The sequence below is a fragment of the Dromiciops gliroides genome, chromosome 5 (assembly GCF_019393635.1).
Source record: "Dromiciops gliroides isolate mDroGli1 chromosome 5, mDroGli1.pri, whole genome shotgun sequence".
Lineage (NCBI taxonomy): Eukaryota > Metazoa > Chordata > Mammalia > Microbiotheria > Microbiotheriidae > Dromiciops > Dromiciops gliroides.
Window position 1 is genome coordinate 245,277,248 of NC_057865.1, and position 26,978 is coordinate 245,304,225.

Sequence of the window (26,978 nt, forward strand, 5' to 3'; positions counted from 1 at the left end):
TGGTAACACATGGAAGTAGATAGTTTTAGGGTTAAGGGAGCCTACATAATTTTTCAGGTTTCTAGATCCAGTTATATTCCCTCTAGGAGCACCTTGTTTCATGGTGAGATTTCTTTAGTCCCGTGTTTTTGATTTTATTAAATATTTGGTAATAAATGTTAATTTAATGCAGTGATTATCTCCGTGGTGCTTTAAAATGGAATTTATAATCAAGCATGTAAATACTGGATAGAAGGATAAGAATTATCTGAGCGCAATTATTTCCCTCCTCAATTTAATTGTTTCAGGACTATATAAAGAGTTGTTATCTTCAAAAAAAAAGTCTTCCAAGTTTCATAATATATAAGTATATCTCTATCAGCCCCTCAAACATAAGAGGTCTTTTCTAAGAGGATGTGATAATATTAATGCATGCTTTGACATACAGATACTTCACTGTCAAATAAAAGTATTTATACTCCCAGAATATAGGTTTTCCTTATCTTCATTTTCAGTATAGAACTCTGAGTGGTTGGTAACTTTAGTAGGTGTAAGTTTCCATGTATCTAGGAGATTCTTTTTAAAAATATTGGTGAGTGATAGATATTCAAATATAAAATTATTTCAAATTAGCAAGCTCCTACGAATACAGAAGAAATAGGGCTTCTTAATCTATGGTCTCCGAACTTGTTTTTTAATATACATAGATACATATATTTATAAATTTATAAAACTTATAAATCATATCACATAGTATATATAATTTGTGTATTATATATTTAGTATTTCAATAATCCTATGTATTATGTGCATTAAAAACATTATTTATGAATCCATAGGCATGAATCACCCCACTGCTCAAGAGGCAAAATGTTCATGACACAAAAGGCATCAGAACTTCTTGCTAATTTTCTTCTCTGCATATCAGAATTCATTCTTACAAAAAGGATTCAAGTCAGAGTTTAGTATTGTTGACACTAAGGCATCTAAAAATATCCTACTGTGAGACACATTTCACTTAAAAGATAGTCAGGGCTATATTGTGGACCTCATGGATTGTGTTATACAGAGCATTCGTTTATTTACATATAAAGTAGATGAAGGATTTTATTAACAATAGTCTAGCAAATCAGATTCAACATCTTAGTATTGAATTAAATAACATTTTGGTGCCTATTCTTTATGGATTATGATGCTTGGTGCTATGGAAAGATTAACTATTCCAGAGCTTAATTTTTTTTTTTATTAAATGGTATGCAAATTTATCTGGGCTGATTCCCACAGGCTTCTTTCTATAGCTTCATATACCTGCAGACTTAAGTAAATATGTCTTTACTTGTCCTCCGTACACCAATGAGATTCCAACAAAGACATAAAACTGCCCTTTCAAAAGCCATCAAATCACATTCTTTTGGTTTTTGTTCAGTCATTTAAGTTTCTGAATCTCCATTACCCCATTAGGGTTTTTCTTGGGAAAAGATACTGGAGTGGTTTGCCATTTCTTTCTCTGGCTCATTTAAAGATGAAAAACTGAAACAAACAGGGTAAAGTGACTTGCCCAGCGTCATGCATCTAGTATGGGTCTGAGGACAGTTTTGAACTCAGATTTTTCTGCCTCCAGGTCAGGCACTCTATCCATTTCACCACCTAGCTGTCCCAATCACTCTCTAAGTTAGGTCTGCTCTAATGTCTTTGGGGCCAGATATGCAAATGGGCTATTGTTCATTTTCATGGGTGTTTCGCCTTGAGTGCATGGGAAATGGGAGTTTACAGACACTTCTTTTAACAGAACACAGAGTTCTGGCTTTACTGCTTTTAGCCAGTTTTGATTGTGTTTGAAGAGATCCTGGGCTCTAAGAAAACATAACTCTTTTACCTCTTCATTTGGAATATAAACCTCAATGGAGATTTGTTTTGTAACCATTTTAGGTGACCTCATAAAATAAGGCTTTTCTGATTTTGTAAATAGCCCCTTAAGAGATTTGACTGATGGCATAATAACAAAGAAGTATTAGAATCAATCAACGAGCATTTATTTAATACTTACTATGTATCAGGCCCACAGTATTAAAAGCTTGGTTTGCATATAATAAATACCCCCCAAAAACCGTTTTCCTTGGGGAGTTTACATTCTAATAGCAGAAGAGAGCATGGATATAAAAATAAGCTTCATACAGAGGAAATAGGATATAACCTTGGAGAGGAAGGGTCTAACAGAATAGGCCGGGGCAGCTAGGTGGTGCAGTGGATAGAGCACCGGCCCTGGAGTCAGGAGGACCTGAGTTCAAATCCAGCCTCAGACACTTAACACTTACTAGCTGTGTGACCCTGGGCAAGTCACTTAACCCCAATTGTCTCACTAAAAAAAAACAAAAAAACCAAACTAACAGAATAGGCCAAGGTGAAAGTCAGGGTGGGGGACTGAGAAAGGCATCCTACTAAAAGAAACATTTGAGTTGAATATTGAAGAAAGCCAAAATTTCAAAGAGGTAGGGATAAGAAGGGAGATCATTTTGGTCATGGAAAAGTCAGGGGAGCCCAAGACACAGATAAAACTACCTGCCTTCCTAAAAGGAAAAGTCCATCCATTAAGTTCAACCTAACTAAAATGTTGGAAAAGGACAGGTACTCATTAAAATCATCCCTTTCTACTTGTCTTCTTAAGTTTATTTTGAAATTCCCAAACTAGAAGTGACTACTGTCAGCAGTTGTAAAAGGGAGGTTGGTTGGCTTTGAAAGTACAAAGATTTTGATCTGGAGACCATCACTAGCAAAAATAATGATTGGTAAAGATGAACAGGGGATTCTCTAAAGAACCATGAGCTTGGGTTGTATGCCCCAAATCATATATATCCTGGCCCTTTTGCTCTCCAACTGAGTCCTGGTTGCAGGCAGCTGGACTACTTTAATGTTCCAAAACTTTAAGACTTTCCTCTTTAAGGACTGAATTGGGAGCATAATACAACTCCTATTTCAGCATTTCAAATTTAATTTTAACTTGAAAGCCAAGGAGTTTCCTTTGAAGTATACTTCCATGCCTAGCAGCTGGACAATGAGAGTCTCTTTACCTTATGGGTTCTGTAAACAAAGGAATAAAGAGTATTGACCAATAGCTAGTGGGCATCAGCCCTGAAACTGGGGGCGAGGGAGGGGAATTTGGGTGGAGGAACCCTTCCATGGGATTATTGCAAATTGTTGTGACTCTTATTAAATTATTTCATCTAGTGATGTTGAAATATTTCTTTTTTCTTTTCTTGGAGGTATGGAGAAGCTTTATTTATGAATTCCAAGCTTATCAGTGGAGTCACAGAATTTCTTAATACAGAAGGTGAACTCAATGAGGTAAATATTTTCAATTATTTCTTTATACTTTTAAAACCTTTCTTCTAGTTCTTCCCAGAAGACTAATTATTATTGTGGACTTTAAAGAAAGAAATGTATTAAAAACAAAAGTGAAACATAAGTCAAGTGTTTTTCTCAGGTTTTACTAAAGTTTTATCATTATTTACAAGATTATCTTATGTTGCAAATATATTATTTACCAAAATTCATATCTGAGAAGCATAAGTACTTACAACAGTTTTTAATTAAAAAACAAAACAAAACAAATAAACAAAAATCTCAGCTGAAAAATAATTCTCCCCAGGTTCCATGGTAAAGTGGATCAAGTGCTTGACTTGGAATCAGTAAGATCTAAGCTCACATCCTACCAACTAATTAACTTTGTGGCCATAAGTAAATCACTTAGCATCTCTGAGTGCCAGGCAATAAAGACTCCAAGTTATAGACAGCTTGCAATATGCAATGCTGGTAATTCTCACATGTCTGAAAATCTCGATTATTAGTAATGTATATAATCCCAAATCACTTGTTTGATTTATTGATTTTTAATTTATATTTAAATATAAATATAAATAAATAGTATAGTAGATGGAGCTGTTCTTGAAGCCAAGAGGATTTGAGTTCAAGTCTTACCTCTGACATGTATTGGACCATATGTTAATGATTTTACTTCTGAAGGCTCCAGAAACTCTTAAAGACTATACAATTTAAAGATGATTCCAACAAGGACTGGCAGAGCAAATTTCTTTATATGGAAGTTCCCTATGCCAATAAAATCTCAGGTCCAATTCCTATCTATATCACTATATTTAAATATTGGTATGTCAACAGCATAGTCATCAATAACATGAAAAATTGAGCACAAATCCCACTGATGTTCAGCCTCAGTGATTTTAAGAAGAAAGAAAAAGAGCCTATTTTCTCTACTGGAATTCTGCTATTCAGCTCCATCCTAATACCCTGGCTCAGCATTCTCTCTCACTGAGTAGTAGTGGGAAGAGAACTTTCCCCTCTCTGTATGTCTGCTCCTGCTCTGGCTTACATCCCTGGGGAGTGGGCAAGGCAATTTAATGCTTGAGTTTAAAAAGCTTTTCCTGTAGACTGACCCAGTGCCCGAGGAAGGAACTTCACACCTTTACTTTCTCACTAGCAGGAGTGTGCTTGATTCAGAGCAAATCTTAACAGTGATGACTCAGGTGATAAAGTCTACAAAGTTGCTGCTCTGTTGAGCCTCTATTCCCATGGCTACTGACGAAAGCTTAAAGACATATAGAAACTAAGCCACAATCTGATAATAGGTCAATAGGAATAAATACAAAACAGATGAAAGACTTTGGTCAATATAACTCTTAACATTAGAAGGACCAGGTACATCAATTGATACATTTAAAAATCATTTTACTATTATTTATTTGATCTGGGCAAATGCACTTTAAATACAAATAATTATTGTTGTTCAATTAATTCAGTTATGTCTGATTCTTTGTGACCCCATTTGGCATTTTCTTGGCGAAGATCCTGGAATGGTTTGCCATTTCCTTCTCTAGCTCATTTTACAATTGAGGAAACTAAGGCAAAGTAGGTTAAGTGACTTGCCCAGGGGTCACACAGCTAGTAAGTGTCTGAGGCCAGATTTGATGCAGGAAGATGAATCTTTCTGACTCCAAACCCAGAAATCTATCCACATTTAGCAGCTGTGTGACCTAGGGCAAGTCACTTGCTTGCTGAGCTTCAAATTTCTCATCTCTAAAATGGGGATAATAAGATTTTCACTATTTACCTCATGGAGCAGTTGTGGAGGTCTTTAATGTGCTATATAAATGTAAACCATTATTGCTCCTATAGAATGACTCATGAAAAGAAGGGATTTCTGGATATATATGAATAGCTCAGTTCACTTCACAGAGTCTTTAAACTGAATGGATTTGTCTCTGTATGTGTTGAAAGGAGGGTGTGCCTGACATCACTAATTGAGATTAACAATTTGTTCTGTGAAAAACACGTTGTTTGGGACAATTACAAATTGATTTGGCGCCAACACTTGGAAGTTGGCTTTATTCCATACAACTGGGTGAGAAATTCAGAAGAAGAAAATTGGCTGATTTGGGGAACTTAAAATTTAATTGTGAAATCTAAAAGAGATTTCTCAAATCAAAAGTGACTTTGTTTTCCCATGGCTGTTCATGGGTTATCCATATTATCAATGTTTTCTTCTCTCTGTCGCTTTCTGTCTCTGTCTCTCTGTCTGTCTCTGTCTATATATCTGTCTCTTTCCCTTCATTGGCCAATTTTGAAAATTCAAACTGTTCAATTTGAACAATTCAAGTAAAAGTGTATTGGGGAAGATGTTTCAAATATTGTCTCAACAAACAAATATAAGTGGACTTCAAATACCTTTGCTCCTTCCCCAATTCCATGACAACAAAAAACTGGGTTGTTAATATGATAAACCATGCTTTTCTTAAGTTTTAGCAACAGAAGAGCTGACTTCTCAGAATCAGATCAATGTTTCTCTCATTGTTCTGTATCCCTCTGTAATTAATTGCAGTTTCACCAATTAATCATCCATTGTCTAGATCCTCTGTGATTTTTAGTTATGTACTGAACTCACCATGTCCAAAACTGAAACCATCTTTCCTCTTACATCAGCCACCACTATGAATTTCTCTATTACTTCAGAGGGCACCACTAACCGCCTAATCACCCAAGCCCACAACCTCAGTGTCATGGTTGAGTCCTTGCTCTTGCTCACATCAGTTGCCAAATATCATCTCTTCTACCTCTACACAACATACCTTGTATATGTCCTCTTGTATCTACTCTGGAGACTGCCAGCCCTGTTCAGGGTCTCATCACCTTTCACTCACACAATGATAATAGTCTTAAGTCACTCCTCACTTGACTTCAACCTTCACAAAGCTGCCAAAGTTATTTTCCTAAGGGATAGGTAGCTATGTTACCTCCTTACCGTCAACAAATTCCTGGTGGCTCCCAATTACTTTAAGGATCAAATGTAGACTCCTATATTTGAATTTATGGCTCTTCACTGCATGCCCTTCCTACCTTTCCAGTGCTTTCCCATATTACTCTTTCCATGCACTCTATACCCTAGCCTTACTGTTCTGCCTTTCACACATCCCTTCATTTCCCTTTGTAACTTTGTGCTTGATCCACCCACCCACCCCCATGCCTGGAATAATCTTCCTCACTTCTGCCACTTAGAATTCCTGGCTTTTTAATTTTTTTTTATTTTTTGGTGAGGCAACTGGGGTTAAGTGACTTGTCCAGGGTCACAGAGCTAGTAAGTTTCAAGTGTCTGAGGCTGGATTTGAACTCAGGTCCTCCTGAATCCAGGGCCAGTGCTTTAGCCACCACACCACCTAGATGTTCCCCTGGCTTTTTGTTTAAAGACTGGAGTCAAGTTCCACCTTCTTTGAGAGACCTTTCTTGTTGCCCCACCACCATCACCCCAACTTCCCAATCATTTTATACTATGTATGTATCTTGTATGTACATCTTGTCTCCCAACTATAATATATTTCCTTAAGGACTAGAGCTGTTTTTTACTTTTTTTCTTTTTATCCCCAATCCTTAGCACAGTGCTTGGCATAGAGTAAATACTTAGTAAATTTTTATGGATTGATTTTTACCTAAAACCAACTTAGATTCCTTCATACCCTGATCTAAGCTATCTCAGTCTCTGATTACTCTGATTTGAAATTCAATTTTTATCCCTGCTCTGTGTGTTCCCAACCCTGAAGGATTTGTGTTTTGAAAGCGTTTGCACTTTTTTTGGAGATTTTTTTCCCCTCTAAATAAAAGAAGCTAAATTGAATGCATTTCTTTCATATTCTTAAGAAAAAAAAGGAGAGCAATTTAATTAATGATTTCCTCCAATTTTCTCTGTATTTAAATAAAGTATTTTTAATTGCAGTCAGTAATCTGGGGACCAAAAATCATTTAGTCATAACCTACACTGTTACTGGAGAGTGATTACAAGGAGCTCAAAATTTGTTGGAGGTTGGGTAGTGCCCCCATCTGCTGAACTTCAAGATAGGGGATAAGATTCATCTCTTAAATTGATAGTTGATTCATTTACATAAAATCCAACTATCATCAGCTCTTAGCATGATATAATAGAAAGAGCACTGATGGGTTCTATAGTCAAAAAACCCAAGCTGATATCCCATCTCTGAAACTTACTACTTCTTTGACCTTGAGTAAGTAATTTAATATATTTAGACCTCATTTGTCTCATCTGTAAATTGGGGTGGTTGAATTAGATTTCCTCTGAGGACCCTTCCATCTCTAGATTTATGATCCTATTATTCAAGTATATATTTCAAACGTATTTGTTTCATGAGGTGACCATCCACAGTGAGGATGAGCATTCCCTGATAATTACAAAAAAGCAATTGAGCAAAATTTTCATTGGTGAACACAGGAAGCAGCCTGTAGTACTATGGAAAGGGCACAGATGCTAGAGTCAATCATAGGACCTGAATTAAAATCCCCCTCTGAAGATGACTGCCTGTATGAGCTTAACTCCCCTATGCCTCAGTTTCCTCATCTGTAAAATAAAGGGGTGTGATAAGGTGTCCTCTGAGGTCTTTTTCAACTCTAGATTTATGAACCTCTGTCAGCCATAAGGGTGGTATATGTTGTCGAACATACATAGTATTCTGACATTTAAAATAGAAAGGAAGTATAGATAAATAAAATTATAGATAAAAAATTAATATTCAAAATATAGATACTAGAATACTGAAGAATGATGTAGTCTTGCTGTATTATTTTGTGATAGAGGACAATATTGCCCTTCTCTTTCTGCTCAGACCACTAATGAAAAAAGGAAAGGGGAAAAGGTAGATGGTCTCATAGAAAAAGGAGATGAGTAACTATAAGAAAAAGATAACTGTCCATCCATATGGTCAGTGTGTGTCAAAAATTTTCCCCCAAAAGTGAAAAGCCACAAGCTTTTTAATAGCTCCTCCTCAGTTTTCCTCCTTTTCAATTAGTTCCATTTCAATGCATTGCTTTCTCCACTTCAAACTCCTAGAATCCACTCAATAAGAATGATGTCATTTTATGGTAAAGCACACCACTCATTATACACAATGAAGTTTCTGTTGGTACAAGTAGCCCTTTTTTTTTTCTTTTATTAACTTTATAAATAAAAATTAGTTGCCACTTTCTTAAAACAAACAGGAAAAAAGGGGGGGAAGGCAAAGATTTAAACTTTAAATAGATATCAATAATCCACAATGCAATGAGTGCTCTTTGAAATTTAATAATCCTGGGGGCAGCTACGAGGCACAGTGTCCCACAATACATACATACATACATACATACATACATACACACACAGATATATATATATACATATATATACATATATATATACACACATACATATATATACACACATTTATATATATATATGCGTATATATTAATAATCCTTCAAAAATTACAACAGTTTTGTTTTAGTCTGTGACAACCTGAGAGACTAGGAGGATGGTGCCACACTCTACAGTCAGAGGGAAGATAATGAGTTCTGTTTTGGATATGTTGAGTTTTAAATATCTATTGGACATCTAGTTCAAAATGCTTAATAAGTTGTTGGAGATACGAGACTGGATGTCAGCAAAGAGGTTAGGGCTGGATAAGAAGATTTGAAAATAATAACTATGGAGATGATAGTTGAATGAAGCTGAAGAAAAGAGAGTATCCAGGAAAAAGAGGTGACACCATAGATCCTCTTAGGCTATTCCCCCTATTTCAGTAAATACTTCCTAGCACCTGAACTAACCTGGTCCTGCCCTTTTCATTATCATTAGCTATTGCAACCATCACAATGACAAATTCAATATGTCTGTTCAAATAGGTGCATTAGGAGCTACTTAAGCAGAAAATGCTGTTCTATCCCCCTCTTTTTCCCCCTTACAGGTCCCCAAGCTCCAATCGTGTCACGCCTAATTGGCAGGATCTGCTATCATGTCGTATCTCCTTAATAAGCATTCCATCTTACATCTGTATAGCCCATTACAGTTTACTCAGCACTCACAATCATTACCTCACTTTATCCTCACAACAACCCTGTCTTGGGTTGATATCTTGTGGGAGATAACACAAGATACTCCTCCCCATCTTAGTGATGAGGAAACAGCTCAGAAAATGTAAACAACTTGCCCAAAGTGATGGCAGCTCTTTTGGACCTGGGGCAGCTAGGTTCAGACACTTAACACTTACTAGCTGTGTGACCCTGGGCAATCACCTAACCCCAGTTGCCTCACCAAAAATCAACCAAAAAAAAACAAAAAACAAAACAAACAAAAAGAAATATGTGGACCAGGACCCAGTAGTCAAATTACTCTCTTTGCACATCATGATTGTTCCTGTAGTGAATGTAGAGGTTTGATTCTAATGATAACTGCCATTGATAAGGCACTTTATGGTTTGCAAGGTTCTTTAATATACATCATCTCATTGAATCCTCACAATAATCTTAAGAAGTGAGTGTTGCAGAACTAAGTGTCCATATTGGACAGACAGGAAACCCCAGACTGAGAAGGGTGCAATGACCTAGAAGGGGTAAAAAAGGCAGTGTCATAATCCTACTGCATGAAGCAAGACTTGAACCTAGATCTCCCAGAATCAAAGCCCAATGTGGTTTACACCACACTGCATTCCTCCTCCATGGATCCTAAGGGGTTCTGGTTTGCATACGATGACTATGAAATTGTTTCATAACACACACATTTACCATTTAAAATTATTTTTCCAAGAAGAACTATCACAAAACCAATGAAAATGAATGCTACAGAATTACAAGAATAACTTTGGCCCCAAAGAAGAAATATGATAAGACACCTCCCCCATCTTTTGCAGAGTTGTAGATGCTAGGGTAAGCCAAGAGCTTGTGAATTAATCCCATGTAAATGGTTGCCACTCCTACCAATATCTCCTTGCAAACTACCAGGACAAGTACCAGTATCTAGAGGATATATTGAAAGTTAGTAAAATAATAAATCTTTTTTTTTTTGGTGAGGCAATTGGGGTTAAGTGACTTGCCCGGGGTCACACAGCCAGTAAGTGTTAAGTGTCTGAGACCAGATTTGAACTCAGATATTCCTGACTCCAGGGCCGGTGCTTTATCCACTGCGTCACCTAGCTGCCCCATAATAGTAAATTTTAATAACTTGAGCTATAACTTGATTCGAATAGGTGGGAAAGAGGTACCATTTTCCTCAACCATATAACAAGCTAACTCCTGAAATTGAATTCCATTCTTTTGGCATTAATGTCTATCACCTCACTCTGAATTTCTTAACAGTGCATTTATGTGATATACATCAACATTAAACGTTCTGCATGAAGACACTAATATGGTGTACCACATATGTCCATAAGGGTTGAACATTGGAAGTATTGTCAGGGTGTTTTTAATGTATTGATTGATTTTTGATGTATTGATATTTTTCTCTTCTCCCCACCCCATCTTTTATTTTATATATATATATATATATATATATATATATATATATATATATATAAGGTAAAATATATATATATTTATATATTGGTAGCTGGTTTGGAAGGGAGAGAGGACTATAGGAGGATATTTAAGTAATGCAAAAACAAAATGTATCACTGAACTTTTATTTAAGGTAAAATAAAATTTATCTTTCCAGCTGAAACACTTCATAAAGAACTATGATGGGGCAGCAGCTGCATCCTTCTCCCGGGCTGTGGAGACTGTGGAAGCCAATGTTCGATGGCAAAAGTATTACAAAGAAGAACTTTTCCACTGGTTACGAAAAGCCCTCAGGCACTAGTCTGCATCCCTTAAAGAAAATGTAACATGAAATATCAGGAGAGGAAAATAGCATCATTCAAAAGGAAAATGCTTCACATCAAAATGGCAAAGACAAGATCAGATTTGCAGGGTGTTTGGTGGGGAAAGGTCATTTTTGTTTTGTTCTGGTTTTGGCTTTATTTTGTATGGGACTCCTTCTTATCTATGAAGGTAAAATCCTTCTGTCAGAAGCAACTGTGATAGCAGCTGCTGCTTTCCAGCCCTCACTGTACAGGACCAAATACGATACCTAGTGGTGCATGTTGACGTCAGTCTGGAAGACAACAATTCTGAGTAATTTGTGCATGGTCATAGGGTCCTGCCTGTAATTCCAGCATGCGTTTCTTCAGATGTCCCAAGTTTTGTATGTGAACTTATGTTACATCCAGAATGGGCATTATGCAAAAGCACAAAGAAGATCTCTGACAATCAGTGTCCTCATGAAAGAAGAAAAAAGGGGTGATTCTATATGATTCCCAATACTTGGGTAATGTGAGATGTACAAGAGCCCTTACGGGATTGGTACCAATTACTGAGCACTTAGATTGTCTCTATCAGTGATTATCAGGATGCCAACTCATTCTTTGAGTTAAAACTATGTTCGCATAGAATGCATTTAGATACTGTATACATATCTGCATATCTCTAGTGGAAAGTACCACATATATATATATATATATGGTATACTATATTCTCCACATGTTGAAAACAATGAACGTCTTCTGATCAATGAAAAGTTCTCTATTTCTAAACTTATGCAAACTTTGAAACTGTTTAGAAAGACTCTCCTGCCTCTTCTGGGGAATTAAGGCAGTAAACATTCAGGATGGTTCCCTCAAATTTCTGTGGGTTCTTTAGCCATTTTCATGAATGATGGGTCTTATTCTAATGCATAGAAATGAAACTCAAACCAATCAGGTGTACCAACAGGTCATTCATTCACTTGAATGCTTTAACACAAAGAGACAGATAATGTTTTCATGGTCGGGGGTAGAGGGAGGAGTGCTCCAACTCCCCTCCCCCATGCTACAAAAAGAAAAAAAAAAGGAGAAAGGAAAAGAAAATCCATGCTGTCAAATCTAAGTATTGATGTTGTTTTGCTCAATCTTTACATTTCATAAATGTACATGCATAGATGTATTTAGAGTGCCCAGTGCTGAGAATGTGATGTTTTTTTCCTGTTATTTCCATGTTTCACTTTAAGTAACCTAGGATATGAATGCTGTTTTAGAGTCTCCCTGAGTGCCTGTATGTGTGTGGCCTCCCAATCCTCCATCAAGCAACCATACCTCAGCAAATCTACTAGTATTTAATGACCTTTGACACCAGTTGTGCCATCTGTTAGGAGTGAAGAGTGACTTTTCTTCTGTCATTGTATAAAGCTTTCGTTTTGCATATACTCTGTTGTGCTGACCAGAAAGACGCAGAAGAGCCCTTTCCATAGTTGTTTGTCAACAAAAGGTCATTTGTGTTTGAAATATTATTTCTGCTTGATAGCAATGGCCATTGGCTAGACTCCACCCAGTTGAGATTTAAATTGATTGTTAGCAATTCTTGACTAGATCTATTGTGTCTAAAAAAATGAAATGATGTTTGCTGTTTGTAAACCAAGAGCTTGTGAATTAATCCCTTATGGATGATTGCCACTCCTGCCAAGATCTCCTTGCAAACTACCAAGACAAGTACCGGTATCTAGAGGATATATTGAAAGTTAGGAAAATAGTAAATCTTAATAATGAGAGCCATAATTTGATTTGAAATAGGTGGGAAAGAGATACCCTTTTCCTCAACCATATAACAAGCTAACTCCTGAAATTGAATTCTATTCTTTTGGCATTAATGTATATCACCTCTCTCTGAATATCCTAACAGTGCATTCATGTGATACACATCATCATTAAACTTTCTGCATGAAGGCACTAATATGGTGTTAGCACGCCTTTTTGATGTCTGGTGCCAAGTCTTCTAAATATTAACTTATTAACATGAACTGATATAACTCAGTTACTGTTGTGAAGAAATGTAAAAAAAAAAAATTGTCTCCTCAACCAATTCCTACTGTGTGCTTTTGCAGACTACTTAATCAGGAATAATAAGTCCATATGATAAGAATATGTATATTCCAGTCTGATATACTGGTAGCAAGGGATCCCATGTCAGGGATCAATCCCCAGTGGGTTAATAAACCAGGCAGATTAAAACAGAAAAGTATTATAGGTGAACATCCTGGCTGTGTGAAATGAATTTCTTGCAATTCCCCCTAACTTATCTAAGTTGATCTAAATAATGCCTTTTTATTAAGCTGAGTGGTTTTTTTGGTTACTCTGTTAGTAATTTTTGCTGCTCTGCAAATATTTTAGTGGCCTTGAGCAAGTACAATGTTAAACCCTAAGTGTATACTTGTACATATTGTTCAATACCTCATATTGTCCTTGCTCTGCAGTACAGTAGTGACAGTAACGGTCCCCTCTGTTGGGATAAGTTGCTTTTTCTGTTTTCTCCATAGTTTAGTCTCTTCATTGTTTTAAACTATACCAGGCTTAAGTTGTTTTCCCCAGTCATTAAAATACATAAATAATAAAATAACCATATTACAGCTCCTGGAAACATTTGTAAAATATTCTTATAAAATTCTATTTATATGTATTTTCTTTTTGTTCATTTTTCTCCCTCTATTGGTTTTCTTGCAAATGATTTTCATGAAAATAATTTGTTTGAGAGTGTTTGCCACTTGGGCTGCAAGTCATAGACATACTTTATTTTAATGGCCTGATGTAGGACAAAATATATATATTTTTTTATTCCAGAAAGGGAAGATTAACTTAGTTCCTAAACTGGGATATTATTAAGGAGAATAAATCATGCAATCATTTTAAAGAGATGTGGCATGGTATAATGGATAGAGGACTATTCTCTAAATGGATATAACCTGTGTTCAATTCTTACCTCTGACACTTCTTGGCTTTATGACCCCAGGGAAGCCACTTTGCTTAGCAGTGCCCCAGGTAAAAGTCTAAAACTAATAATTATAGGCAATTTGCCATCCTTCATTGGTGTAGATAATTTCCACACCAGGAATTTTCTATACACAGATGAAAATTATAGTTCTCGATCAAAGCATCTTAAAACATGATTTTTATCAAAATATTTTTTCTTTGAGATTTTGAAGTTTTTACAAATACCCAATTTTAAAACCTAAGCGTCTATCAGTGCTTGATCTACAGTAACATAGACCTCAGCTGTGTATTTAGAGTCGCTTATTTAGTTTAATTTCTAAGGGACTCATAAAATGGTAAATTTAGCAGGAGGCAGCAATGCACCTACTGTTATAATTTTGTATTATGTTTACCCATTATCATGAGTGACCCTTTGCAAATGTCATAATAATCCTTTACTTTTATGTATTACTTTGTTTTTAAAGCATTTTTATGTACATGCTCATTGTATCCTAATAGCAACCTTTAGGAGAAGTTAGATATTATTGTAATTCCCATTATGGAGATGAGAAAAGTGAAAATCAAAGGTATAACATGGCTCATGATATCAGCTAGTTATCTAGAAAGATAGCAGTGGAACCTTATGTCTTCTTGAATATTCATTCTCCTTCATTATTTTGTCTCCCTACATATTACATAGTGTAATATGTCTAACCTTAAGCATTGTCATTTCAGCAAAAAGCATGCCAGACACTTGAAGAAAGGGTTAGACAAACTAAAATATATACTATGTGGTATTTTTACATGGAAGTATATCCAAATGAAAAATTTTAAACTTCAGTTACCCATACATTTGATCTGTATAACACCCGAAAAACTAGATAGTAGGGAATATTAGAAAATGCCTGGATGTTTAGGAGAGATCAAATTCATGAATAATATTTTTCACTTTTTAGCTCTTGTGTAGCCTGGCATAGACATGGCCTCAAGATTTGAGTTTTCATAATTAGCAATCTGGTTTATTCTTATTGGAAAACTTCCTTAGGTGACGCATTTGTAGATATCTTCAGGTAACTCACCAAGTAGAGTGAAATGATGAAATCATGTCAGTGTAAATCATTGGTGGTAACAACATATGGAAGTCTCATTCCTTCAATGTGACTGAGCCCTTTTACAAAGACTTTTACCTAGTAATTTTGAAATTCACAAAATTACTCAGGAAAAGTCTTTGTAAAAGAGATTAGTTACATTGAGAGAACAAGACTTATTTATGCTTTTGACTGTATCCCATTAGGTACACTAAGTCAAAATTAAGGAAGGCTTTCATAGGATACTTCATTTCAGGTATTGCATAGATTTAAATTGCATTAATGTCATCACTGATAATTTAAGGTTCCCTTCAAGAAGTCATAATGTTATAGGTGTTTATGTTTATCTCCTTAAATACTTTTGAGTCTAAGAGGATTATACTGATGACACCAGTAGAGGACAGAGGAACTGGAAAATGAATGTTAGCTTCTATTTTCCCTTAACAAAGGGGAGTGATGAAGTGAGTTATATGACACTATAATTCGTGATAAATGTGATACGCATTACACAGGTAGTAATCTCATCATTATTTAGTTTTCAGAAAATGTATTTTGGTAACTTATTTTGTTCCATTTCAGAGTAACTAATACTTTATACAGCAACAAATAATGGTGTACAGAACTGCACATAATATCTTTTTTTTTTTTTTGGTGAGGCAATTGGGGTTAAGTGACCTGTCCCAGGTCACACAGCTAGTACGTGTCAAGTGTCTGAGGCCGAATCTGAACTCAGGTCCTCCTGAATCCAGGACCAGTGCTCCATCCACTGTGCCACCTAGCTACCCCTACACATAATATCTTAAAAAGTATATCAAAAGATTATTCATTTGGACTCTGCCAATTTGGATATGAGCTAAGTTTTCTTTCCCAATTCTACTAGGATCTGTAATTTTGTCAGTGTTGGAACTCTTTGCATTGATCTCACTCCTGTGACTTTGGTAGATTGTCTTAGAGAGTTGGTTTGATTAGAAAATTCATCCAGTTGCCAACCTGCTGGTGTTCTCACCTTTCCAGTCCTTTTTGCAAGAACATTTGGTCAGCTAACAAATAATTTCAATAAGTTGACAGAGAAATGAGTAAGCCTACTTAAAAAGCAAACTTCAAAAATCTCTTAAAATCTTTTTACATTTTTCTATAAACTATATGCTCATTAGCTGTTCAGTCATTTTTCAGTCATGTCTTACTCTTAATGACCTCATTTGGGGTTTTTTTGGCAAAGATACTACAGTAGTTTGTCATTTTCTCCTCCAGCTTATGTTATGGATGAGGAAACTGAGGAAAACTGGGTTAAATGATTTGTCCATGCTCATACAGCTAGTAAGTGTCTGAGGCCAGACTGGAAACCCACAAAGATGAGTCTTGACTCTGGGTCCAGGACTCTATCCATAGCACCACCTACCTGCCCTACTAATTATCTACTATTCTTATATATTTATCAAAACAGTTCAGTAGGACATCACTAGGACTTATCTGTCCCAATTACTATTTACATTTGATTGTAATATTTCTTTCAAATTATTACATCCTCCAAACACTTGTATAATTCAAAGTGAGTGGTATTTTACCCAATTTTTGTGAGTTGTTGAGGCCTGACTAATTTTGAGTCCATTTTTATCTTTGCCTTCATAATTAGTGGTCTGTCTGCATTGTGTTACTCTTGATTCAGTACCAGCTAACCTGGAAAAAAAACACACCTGTATTATGATATCTTTTATTCACAATTTCTTCAAGATCTTTGTAAAGTCTGACTCTCACTATTTAGGTAGGGAATCTCTTTCAAAAATCTATTTTAAGTACTAAAAGCTAGAAAATAAACAATTCAAAATTAGCATACACAAGTTTAAAGTCAGTACATTTATAGCTTTTAGTTTTAGATTGACATTTCAAGTAAAATTTTTAAAGTATCTGGTTTCTACTTTGGATTCACCTCACATTTCAGAGTCATTCATCTACATAATAAAGCAAATTTGAAGAACTGTGCTAGGGTTAAATATATTAACAGGAAGGACCTATGACTGACATATGGAAAAAGTTTTTGTACTCCAACTAATATGGCAGGATATGTGACAACCTTGAGCAAATAACCAACTCTTCCCTAAGTTTAGTGACTCATACTTTTAATCAATTTATAGTTCCAACTTCTTTCTTCTTTCTTTATTTTTTTTGCTATCAATAGTCAAACAGTATAACATTTTTTTGCTGTTATCTACTATATAACAGTAGTAATTTGCTATAAAAAATGGTCAATTTAAAAAATGTAATCATCATTAGTTCTTCATCAGATACTTTTCTAATCTGTTCAGTTTGTTGATTTCATAAAAAAATAAATTTCTTTTAGTTAAACATTCAACTTCTTAATTGGTACCTTGGCCTAGTAGATGTTTGGGAAATAGCTGTTAAATTAATGAATTGAGTGAACGAGTGATTGTCATTATTTTAATTTTTAAGATAAATTTCGGGGGCGGCTAGGTGGCACAGTGGATAAAGCACCAGCCCTGGATTCAGGAGGACCAGGGTTCAAATCCGGCCTCAGACACTTGACACTTACTAGCTGTGTGAACCTGGGAAAGTCACTTAACCCCCATTGCCCACAAAAAAAAAAAAAGATAAATTTGAAGAGATGTATTTGTCTGAAAATACCTGACCCATGTCTGAAAATGCAATGTAAACTTTTTCTAAAAAACAAACCCAAACCCTACCATTTGTTTATTGTAGACAAAATGTGAATATTCTAACTTCTTTGCTTCTGCATAACAAAACATGATTTAGATCATGCAGATGTGCTGATTATCCATAAGGCCAGCTCCCTCCATGAAAACCATAAACATTTTTTCTGTTATGTTAATAAAACCATGGATTTAGAGGAAGAAAGAGATCTTAGGCGTAATTGAATGCAACTATTCCCCTATATTTACAGATCATGGAATCATAGATTTCAAATTGAAAAGGTCACTGAAGTCATCTCAAATACTCCTATAGAAATAGATCCTTTGGGGGTATGTACTGACTTAGAAAATCACAAATTAATATTATCTGGGTTGTATTTGCATTTATTTTGTTAAACATTTCCCAATTACATTTTAATCTTTTCCTGTTCCACTCTGGAGTCTTGCTGGCTTTGAGCCTGACACCTCTGACTAGTCTACCCCACTCCTTTTATAAATGTGGAAACTGCAGAAGAAAAATGTTAAGCTGGTTGCCCAAATGCCAAGAAAAACAACAGCAAAATCAGGATTCAAACCCAGACCATTTTTACTATAAATCTATAAGGCAGTGTATCACACAGCACTGTGGGAAGTTTCTAAACAGAACAGTTGATGAACAACTAATTATGAGACATCAGCTTGTAGGCCAAATGTAAATAATTGTAGTGACAAACCGAAAATGTAAGTTCATCAGTGGTCCACAGAGTTGAAAGACTGACTTGATGTACAAGATGGGCAAACAATCCACACCATAGTTTTAGGTCAAAATGATTAGCAATAGTCAATCTGTTAAAGGAGTAATATTGGAATAATCAATATTCTTGGGTCTTCACACAATAGTGCAGGTGGATACCCAACTCATTAAATTAATATCATTCATAATTGAAAGTTATCATTGATAATATCTGTGTTGTGTGCCTAAGCATAATCCATCTAAGACATCTGGATTAGCCTGACCTAACTCTGAACAGGTTCGCATTCTAGCTAATCTCTACCATGTTTATTTTTATGTAATCTAGACATTCCTTTCAACACACATTATTATGCTCCTACTAAAAGGAATGAGAGAGAGAGAGAGAGAGAGAGAGAGAGAGAGAGAGAGAGAGAGATGTGGAGCAAAATAAAGTTAGATCTGCCTTGGGCAGGTGTGACCAATGCTGTTTATCTGTTCATTAGTTTTTTGAGTTTTTTTTTCCCCCATTCATCACAGATTTCTTGAATGCTCACTATATACAAAGCCCACTGGGGAATTCAAAATTCCTACCCTCAAGGAGCTTAGAAGCTAATAGGGAGAACAATAATTTTTAAATGTCAGTGTTTAACTTCATTATTCATTAAAATTCTGTCGTACTATGACTTCTCAGAATTTTAATATACACTTTTTTCCTCCAGTCAGAAGTGTGGTATGACATTTAAATATTGCATAATGGTACTTTCATACCCATTTTATAAAAATCATTTGAATACTAATGGTATGAATTGCAAGAGTTAGCCACAGTAAGCATATAAATATATTGACCAGGTTTTTTGTTAACAAAATAATCATTCCCCATTGTGATTATTTTTGCAAACAGGTCATCTCTGCAGCCAAATTAGTTGCAGATTGTACAATTATCAGGTTACTTTAAAGGGTCAGGAGTGGTGGAATCTATCTTTATTAAGAATTTGGACACTGTTAAATCAACAGTTCAGATATTTTCTATTTTGTCATAACTTTATACACATACATACATACACATATGTGCAACATGTACATGCAGTAAGAGAGACCAGGGTGGAATAAATGGATAGAAAACTGGCTTTAGAGTCAAAGACCAGAGTTCAAGACTTACCTTTGGTTTACTCTGGCAGCCTGAGCCTAAGAAAATCATTTAACCTCTCAGTGCCTCAAGCAACTATCTAAGACTTCAGGTTGCAGAGCCAGTGCTGATCTGCCTTGTGGGAAGTTTTTCTTTCCAGGGAGCAATCTGCATTGATGACATCACAGGCCTGAATTTATACACATACTCCCAATTTGGAGTTAGGAAGACCTGGGTTTGATTGCTATCCCTGACGCTAAGTCTATGACCCTGGGTCAGTCTCAGGCAAACCCGTGCATCTAATAAATCATGGCATGGTGGTGATCTGCCTCTGTGAAGGCAGTTCCCATAGTAAGAGTTCATCAATGAATATGTGTGTATGTAAAATTATGTGATCTATATGACATTTTCTTTATTTAATGGACTATATTTATTAAAATAAATTATATTTACCTAAAGAGCAACATACCATGTAAACAGATTAATTGAAAATATGCCAAATTAAGACCTTTTTTTTTTCATTTCTTTTTTAGAATTTTAGGAAGAAAAAAATTTTTTTAGTGAAAAAAATATCACTCAGCAATGAAAGCATTTACCAAATAAATGATTTTGTGTTACAGTTTACCAGAAAAAAAATGTTTTCTATGGTCTGCCTTTTAAAATTATTCAGTAAATATTGAGTGAGTATGTATTCAATATGAAATTTTTATTCCATTCTAACTAAGCACTAACAAAATGGATTTTTCTAAATAAGAAACTTTATCTTCTGTATTTTAAGCAGAACAAATTTGAATTTTGACTCTGATAATAAAATTTTGTACAGTAATGTGTAATTCATCACTGTCTTAATTTTCTGACATGCAAGGACAAGACTAAGATAAATAATGACCTCAGGGTTTGTTTTTTTATATTATGCCCCATTTTGATTTGAGAAACCATTTTAATAATTATATGTGTACACAGGGTAGAAGCCTAAAAAAGAGAAAATAACATATTCTCTTTCCTAATATGAACATTTACATGCTCGGCCTAGAAAAAGGAAGTATGTATTTGTTTGGTATCACACCAGACCCCCTCTACTCCTCCAGTTTCAACTCAGCCCCTCCTAATTATATGCCTTTAGAAGGACTGAAGTGATCCACCCTTTGGTAAAAGTGATTTTACCTGAAATGCATTTCCAGTGGCTTCTTCATAGGTTTTATGCATTCCAAAAAGGCTGTCAAGTTTCCCAAATTCCAAAGCAGTTTTCACTAACAGTATTATGAGAGCTATATGTATGCATGTATACATATGTATTATATATTATACACATATATAACAATGCATGACTATATAGTATTATATGTGTCTATGGACATATATAATTTTTTCCTTATGTACAATATTCAAAATATTTATTTTCAGTATTGCTTGACTATTCTCTTTCAAAGGATTATTCATTGAGCATTAGGACTTTAATCTGCTAGAGGGCCCAAAGGTCAAATTTTACAGAAGTAACATCTTTAGCATGGTGAGTTTTGCCCATGAGATTTTATATTGATTGTGTCAGAAACTCCTGGCAAAATCCTTTTCTTTCATGAGCATCATGGTAAGGGGTGGAATGATGTCTATTTAGGTGTTCATGCATTAAAAAAATAGTTAGAACTTATCAGCTGGATAACACGATTGATGCTTTTCTGTGGGGACTAAGCTAATTGATTTTAGGCCTGCCTAGGAACTCTGATATTGCCTGCAGGTAAGGTAAAGAAATGACCCTTTTCTACTCCACTCTAGATTTTAGGGCTGGAAAAAACCCTTAGAGGCTGTCTAGTAGAACCTACTCAATATACACATATGAAACTGAGACTGAGAGGTTGCATACAAACTCAAGTGTGTCACCCAACATCTAAGCCTCAGTTTCTCATTGTAAAATGAGGTTGAACTGGGTGGTCTCTAAGGTCGCTTTCAGCCCTCAATCTGTGATCCTATGTGCCCTCTACTCACCCAACCCCAGGCCCATCAAGGACTTTAATAACCTTTTCTGTAGACTGCCTCCTTTATTCCTTGTTCCCAATAGCAAATACCATGACTCTGTTTCTGCTTCTGCTAGTTGATTGTACTTCACACTCAATTGATTTTTCTCCTTCACCCATTACTCCCCACCAAATGCCTTGTATGCTTGTGTCACTCAGTACCACCATGTCCTTTCTCTTCCTCCAATCCCAGAACATGTTTATTCTTCTGTCTTCAAGTGCTCTATTAGTCCTGGAGTTGAGCTTCAGCCATGGCTGGAGTTTTTATCCTTTCTCAATTCCTTTTAGCTAAGAACCTGACTCTATTTGCTAGGATATCTATTTGGATGGCCGTGGGGGACACTCTCAACCCTGGGGATTTAAAACCCCAGGGATTCTTTTGTTAATGATTTGCAATATAGTTAAAATTACTCTAGAACATTCTTTCTCATATAGAGTTATTTAAATCAACTTTTTATTAATATAGTTTTCATCACCTATATTCTTCTTGTATCTTCCCTTTCTTCCCTTCCCCTACCAGAGAACTATTCAATGTGTATGGGTGTGTATAGACACACATACAGATATATGTGTGTGTTCATATATACACATACACACATATATCCATATATACAGAGAGAGAAAGCAGAAGAGAAAAAAACCAGCAAAACTTATAAATACATCAAAAAATTTTGAAAATATATTCAATGTTCCACACTCATGGACTTCTTCAAAAGAGTGTGGAGAAGTGTCTTCTCATATTTTTTTAGAGCTTGTACATTATTATTCTTCAATGTTCACTTGAAATTATTTTGTGGATGGGGCAGCTAGGTGGCACAGTGGATAAAACACTGGCCTTGGATTCAGGAGTACCTGAGTTCAAACCTGGCCTCAGACACATGACACTTACTAGCTGTGTGACCCTGGGCAAGTCACTTAACCCTCATTGTCCTGCCCCTCCCCCAAAAAAACAATAAAAAAGAAGAAATTATTTTGTGGTGGTTGTTCTTCCATTTACATTGTTGTTGTCATTGTGAATATTGTTTTGTTGCTTCTCCTTACTTCAGTCTGTACCATATTCAATGTCATTCTGTGCTTCCTTTATAATCATCATTTCATTGTTTCTCACAGCATTTTTGCATTACATTCATGACCCAGAATGTGTTCAGCCATCCCTAAATTCAATGGTCATGATAACTGTCTTGCTACATGGCATATTCATATCCAGTGACACATTGTTTAAGCCATGTTCAAATGTTTCTCCTTTAGAAGATTGCTAAGGTCCATCAGAATGCTATTATTTTATTATTTATGATGAATCAATAAGGAATGAAGTAAAGTACTTAATGATAAATATTATCAAGAAAGAGTTTAACCCAACTTTGGTAAGCAGATGTATCACAGTTTAAAGTTTCATCGGAGTTTAAAAGTTGGGTTTCTAACCTTTCAGAGTTCTCTCAGAAAGCTCTTGAAAAGATAAGAACTGAACCCTCATTAGTCTTTATGGTGGATGCCTGAGAATAGGGTTAGAATGGTGAGCTAAGACAAAGTTTATTCCAGGATCCTAAAGAACTCTATCTTAGAATAAGATGCAAGAGATAGAAGAGTCCTCTGAAGCCCACCCTGAATCAAGATCCCTTCTACAATGTTTTCACCAAGAATCTACACCTGGAGACCTCTTAGGTATGGAGAACTTGCTACCTCTTAAGATGTCTCTTTCCAATTTTGAACAGCTTTAATTAGAAAAATTTCCAGCTATTGAATCAAGATGGGGGTTTTTTTGTTGTTGTTTTTTTACAACTTCCATCCAATATTTCTAGCTTTGCACTTTGGGAGATAGAAAGAATGAATCTAATCACTCTTCCATCAAGTAATTAAAAAAAACATGTCTATTATTTTATAGGCTAAATGCTGAGAATACAAAGACAAGTGAAATAATCCCTTGTCTTTGAGAAGCTTTCATATAAGAGATGGCTATTGACTAATTTATAAAAGTTTTCCTGTTTTCATTGTGATCTTCTTCAATCTCTCCAAACTTTCTTGGCTTCTTTAATCAATTTTTGTTTTGCCATGGTGTCATTTTTGTCTTCACATCTCCAGCAACTGGCCCAATGTTTGGTTCATTGCAGGTGTTTATTAAGTGCTAGTTTTTTGATTGAGAGTTGTGGGTCCTCCCCCACATACTCCCCACCATTCTAATTGCCAGTAGAGTAGCACTAATATATCACTCAGACCTGAATAAAGAACTTAAGAATTTTTGACCAAATATGAATTACTGTTTGGGTGGAACCACAGGGAAAATTTAGGGTTTCAGCACAGTATGTCTTATTTCTAAAGCAAAAGTTTATTTTTAATCCCAGTCATATTGCCTGGAAAGAGTCTAATAATCTAGAATGGCTTGTGAGCAAAGGGAAGGGACCAAGGAAGAGTGTGGAAACAGATTCTATTTCTCCCATACAAAAAAAAAATCTTAATATATATTTCCATCACCTCTATTAAATGTTTTGAATATTTTCCTCTCTGCTTGTTTCTAATAGTTTTTTTTTTTAGAAACTCCTCACCACTTTGCATAAAAAAAACCTGTCTGGTAATCCTTTGGGGATTTTATTTGAAGAGCAATAATCACATACAAAAAATCTATCCTAAACTAATTTCAGATAATGGCAATCCAAATATTTTCTACTCTTTAAGAGTAGGAAAGGCTTAGTCATTTTAACATTGGGAGTGGCCTATGTGTAAATGTTTCGGTTGCCAAAAGTTGCTAAAATGAACTCCATTTCTGTCTACCCAGAATTAAAAGGAAAAAGGTGTAAGGTTTGGCTAAATAATTTAGGAAAAGGGAAAGACTTAAAGGAATGTCTATGGAAAATTGCCATAGCACCTTTAAATGTTTCTAGTTTCTGAACACATTTGCATTGTATTGCCAGCCCCAAACAAGTAGCTTCTCCCTTCCCCTCGCCTCAGACAGACAAACTACAAAATTGAAAGATCACAGTTTGGGTGCTGATGCGATCACTTGTGGCAATAGTGTGGGTTAGGCTTTGTAACTCCAATATTTAGGCTTTCCCCAGGTATTAATACAACTAAGAAATAAAGAATAATATAAAACTCATATAATTCCTACTTTTTTCATTTTTAAAAAGTACGTGCAAGACTTAAATGCTTGTTGATTCGAATTGAATAAAATACACATATTAAAATAATGTAAATAATGACAATTTCTAATGAAGTTCTAATAATGGGATAGGATAGAGGTCAGCAAAATACAAAGCTCTAAGTACAAGTTAAGTACTGTCTGCTTGTCAACTGTGGTCTATCACAGCTTATTTTAACTGAGTCCTCTTTTTTAAAATGAAAAAGAAATATCTAACTCTAGACTCAAGATCGCATCTCTGTACAGCTTCCTAGTGGTTTCTTGCTATTTGCTCCACATGTTTCAGACTTCTGCTAGCACAGTAGGGCATCAAAACAGCATCTGCATTGCCCACTAGGTAGCTTACTCTTTCCAAAGAGAAAGCATTTATTTGCCATTTTAACCCCCCTCCCTTTTTTTTTTCCTCTCTGAGAATTCCCTGCCTTTCCTCTGTCTATAATTGCCTCTCCTGTGTCTCATTTTACTCAAAGAAAAACTTGTGTCTTTCCCCAAATTCCTTGCTTCCATTTCTCTCTGCTCCCATTTTTCTTTGTCAGTTCCCTATAGGTTAACCAAAAGAAATGGTGTCACAGGCTATATTTACACAACTAATTTTTCTGACAACTTTCATTCCCTGCCCCCCCTTTGCCTTTGCACACAACAGTACCTTAGTAACAATTTAATTTTAATTTTCTAATCAAAGAAGACTGATAAAAGGCAGAATATAATACAATGTGACAATGCAAAAGGGCATTGCACTTGGTTGTGGAGTAGGGAGGGTCAGAAGATCAGGATTCAAATTGAAGACTGTCATTAGTGTAACTGAATATGATTCACTGAACAATACTGAGCCTGTTTTCTCATCTGTAAAATGGAGCCAATAATTTTTGCACTGACTTCATGGGACTATTGTGAAGAAGTCACTTAGGAACCATAAAGTATTATTTAAATATAATTTTATTATTATTGCTTTTGCCAATTGTCTGACAAATTTATATTGCATTTGGTAAGTAAAGCACTGGACATTAATTATCTCATTTGCTCCTCAGGAAAACCCTGTGAGGTAGGTGCCATTATTCCTATTTTACAGATGAAGAAACTGAGGTTTGGGGATGGTAAGTGACTTGGCCAGGGTCACTCAGCTAGACAATATCTGAAATGGAATATGAAATCAGCTTTTCCTCTTTCTAAACCCCAGAGCTTGATTCACTGTATTCTAAATAACAAAACTGGCCTTCCTTTTTCAATCTCTAAAGCATTATAATAAGATGTCAGTGACGCCCCCCGCCCTGCCATCTCATCTTCTTGCCAATGATTTCTGGGAGCTGATCCTCAAAGCATTTCCAAGCAATATAGTTTTCGAGCCAAGTTATAAAATAGTTTCCTACAACAGTATAGAAGAATGTTTTGTCAAGTTGCTTTCTCTTTCTGAAGATCAGTCACTCTCCTCTACATTCCTATGATGCTTAATTCATTTCTAGGCATTTTTGATACACATAGTTGGCATATATTATTATCTTTTTCATGTACCTATGCTATATCCCTCTACCAGATTGTAAGCCCTTTGTGGGCAGGTCCCCTAACCTATGCTATATCTATCTCACACAGTGTAGTACACAGTAGTAAAAATTCCCAGGATGATTTTTTTTGATGGATTGAGAACATTTCTAGGCAGGTGTAGAAGTAATAAACACATGGGAATAGGAGCAGAAACAGCCAAGAGGAGTCAGAGTTTAGAGTTGCTAAAGTACAAGCCAGAGTAAACTGGGAAAATTGTTGATCATTTCAGAAAAAAAAAAAAGAAAAACCCAACAACATTGCCAAGCCAAAGCCTGAAACACTGATTCCATTTCTTTAATTTGTTCAGGGATCTCTTTTGAGAAAAGTGCCTGTTATTGCCTTTGACCTGCTTAGCAGAGAAGGTAGAAGAGGGGGAGGATAATAAGATGCTACTTCATGACACATCTATTACAGTAATTCATTTATAGTAAGGAACCTTTGCCAATGATAAATGTATGTTACAGGTACAATTATGAATGTACCCAGGCTTTCCAACAATAAAGCTGCCAAAAGGTTGCACAAAGCACGGGTGAGAGAAGGAGGGAGAAGTTCCCTTTAAAGATCTGAACTCACCAAGAATATAGGCAG

At 35.6% G+C, this 26,978-nt stretch overlaps 1 protein-coding gene across 2 annotated transcripts in view; it reads left to right on the plus strand.

Moving 5' to 3' along the window:
* TRHDE (thyrotropin releasing hormone degrading enzyme) overlaps positions 1-16,415 on the plus strand; it is a 516,103-nt gene extending 499,688 nt beyond the window's left edge. For both annotated transcript variants that reach the window (XM_043966938.1, XM_043966939.1), the window contains 2 exons: positions 3,240-3,321; positions 11,015-16,415. In XM_043966938.1, the coding sequence (XP_043822873.1) occupies positions 3,240-3,321; positions 11,015-11,158 (226 nt within the window). In that variant the 3' untranslated portion in view covers positions 11,159-16,415. The remainder of the gene's footprint in view (positions 1-3,239; positions 3,322-11,014) is intronic.
* The last annotated feature ends 10,563 nt before the right edge of the window (positions 16,416-26,978 follow it).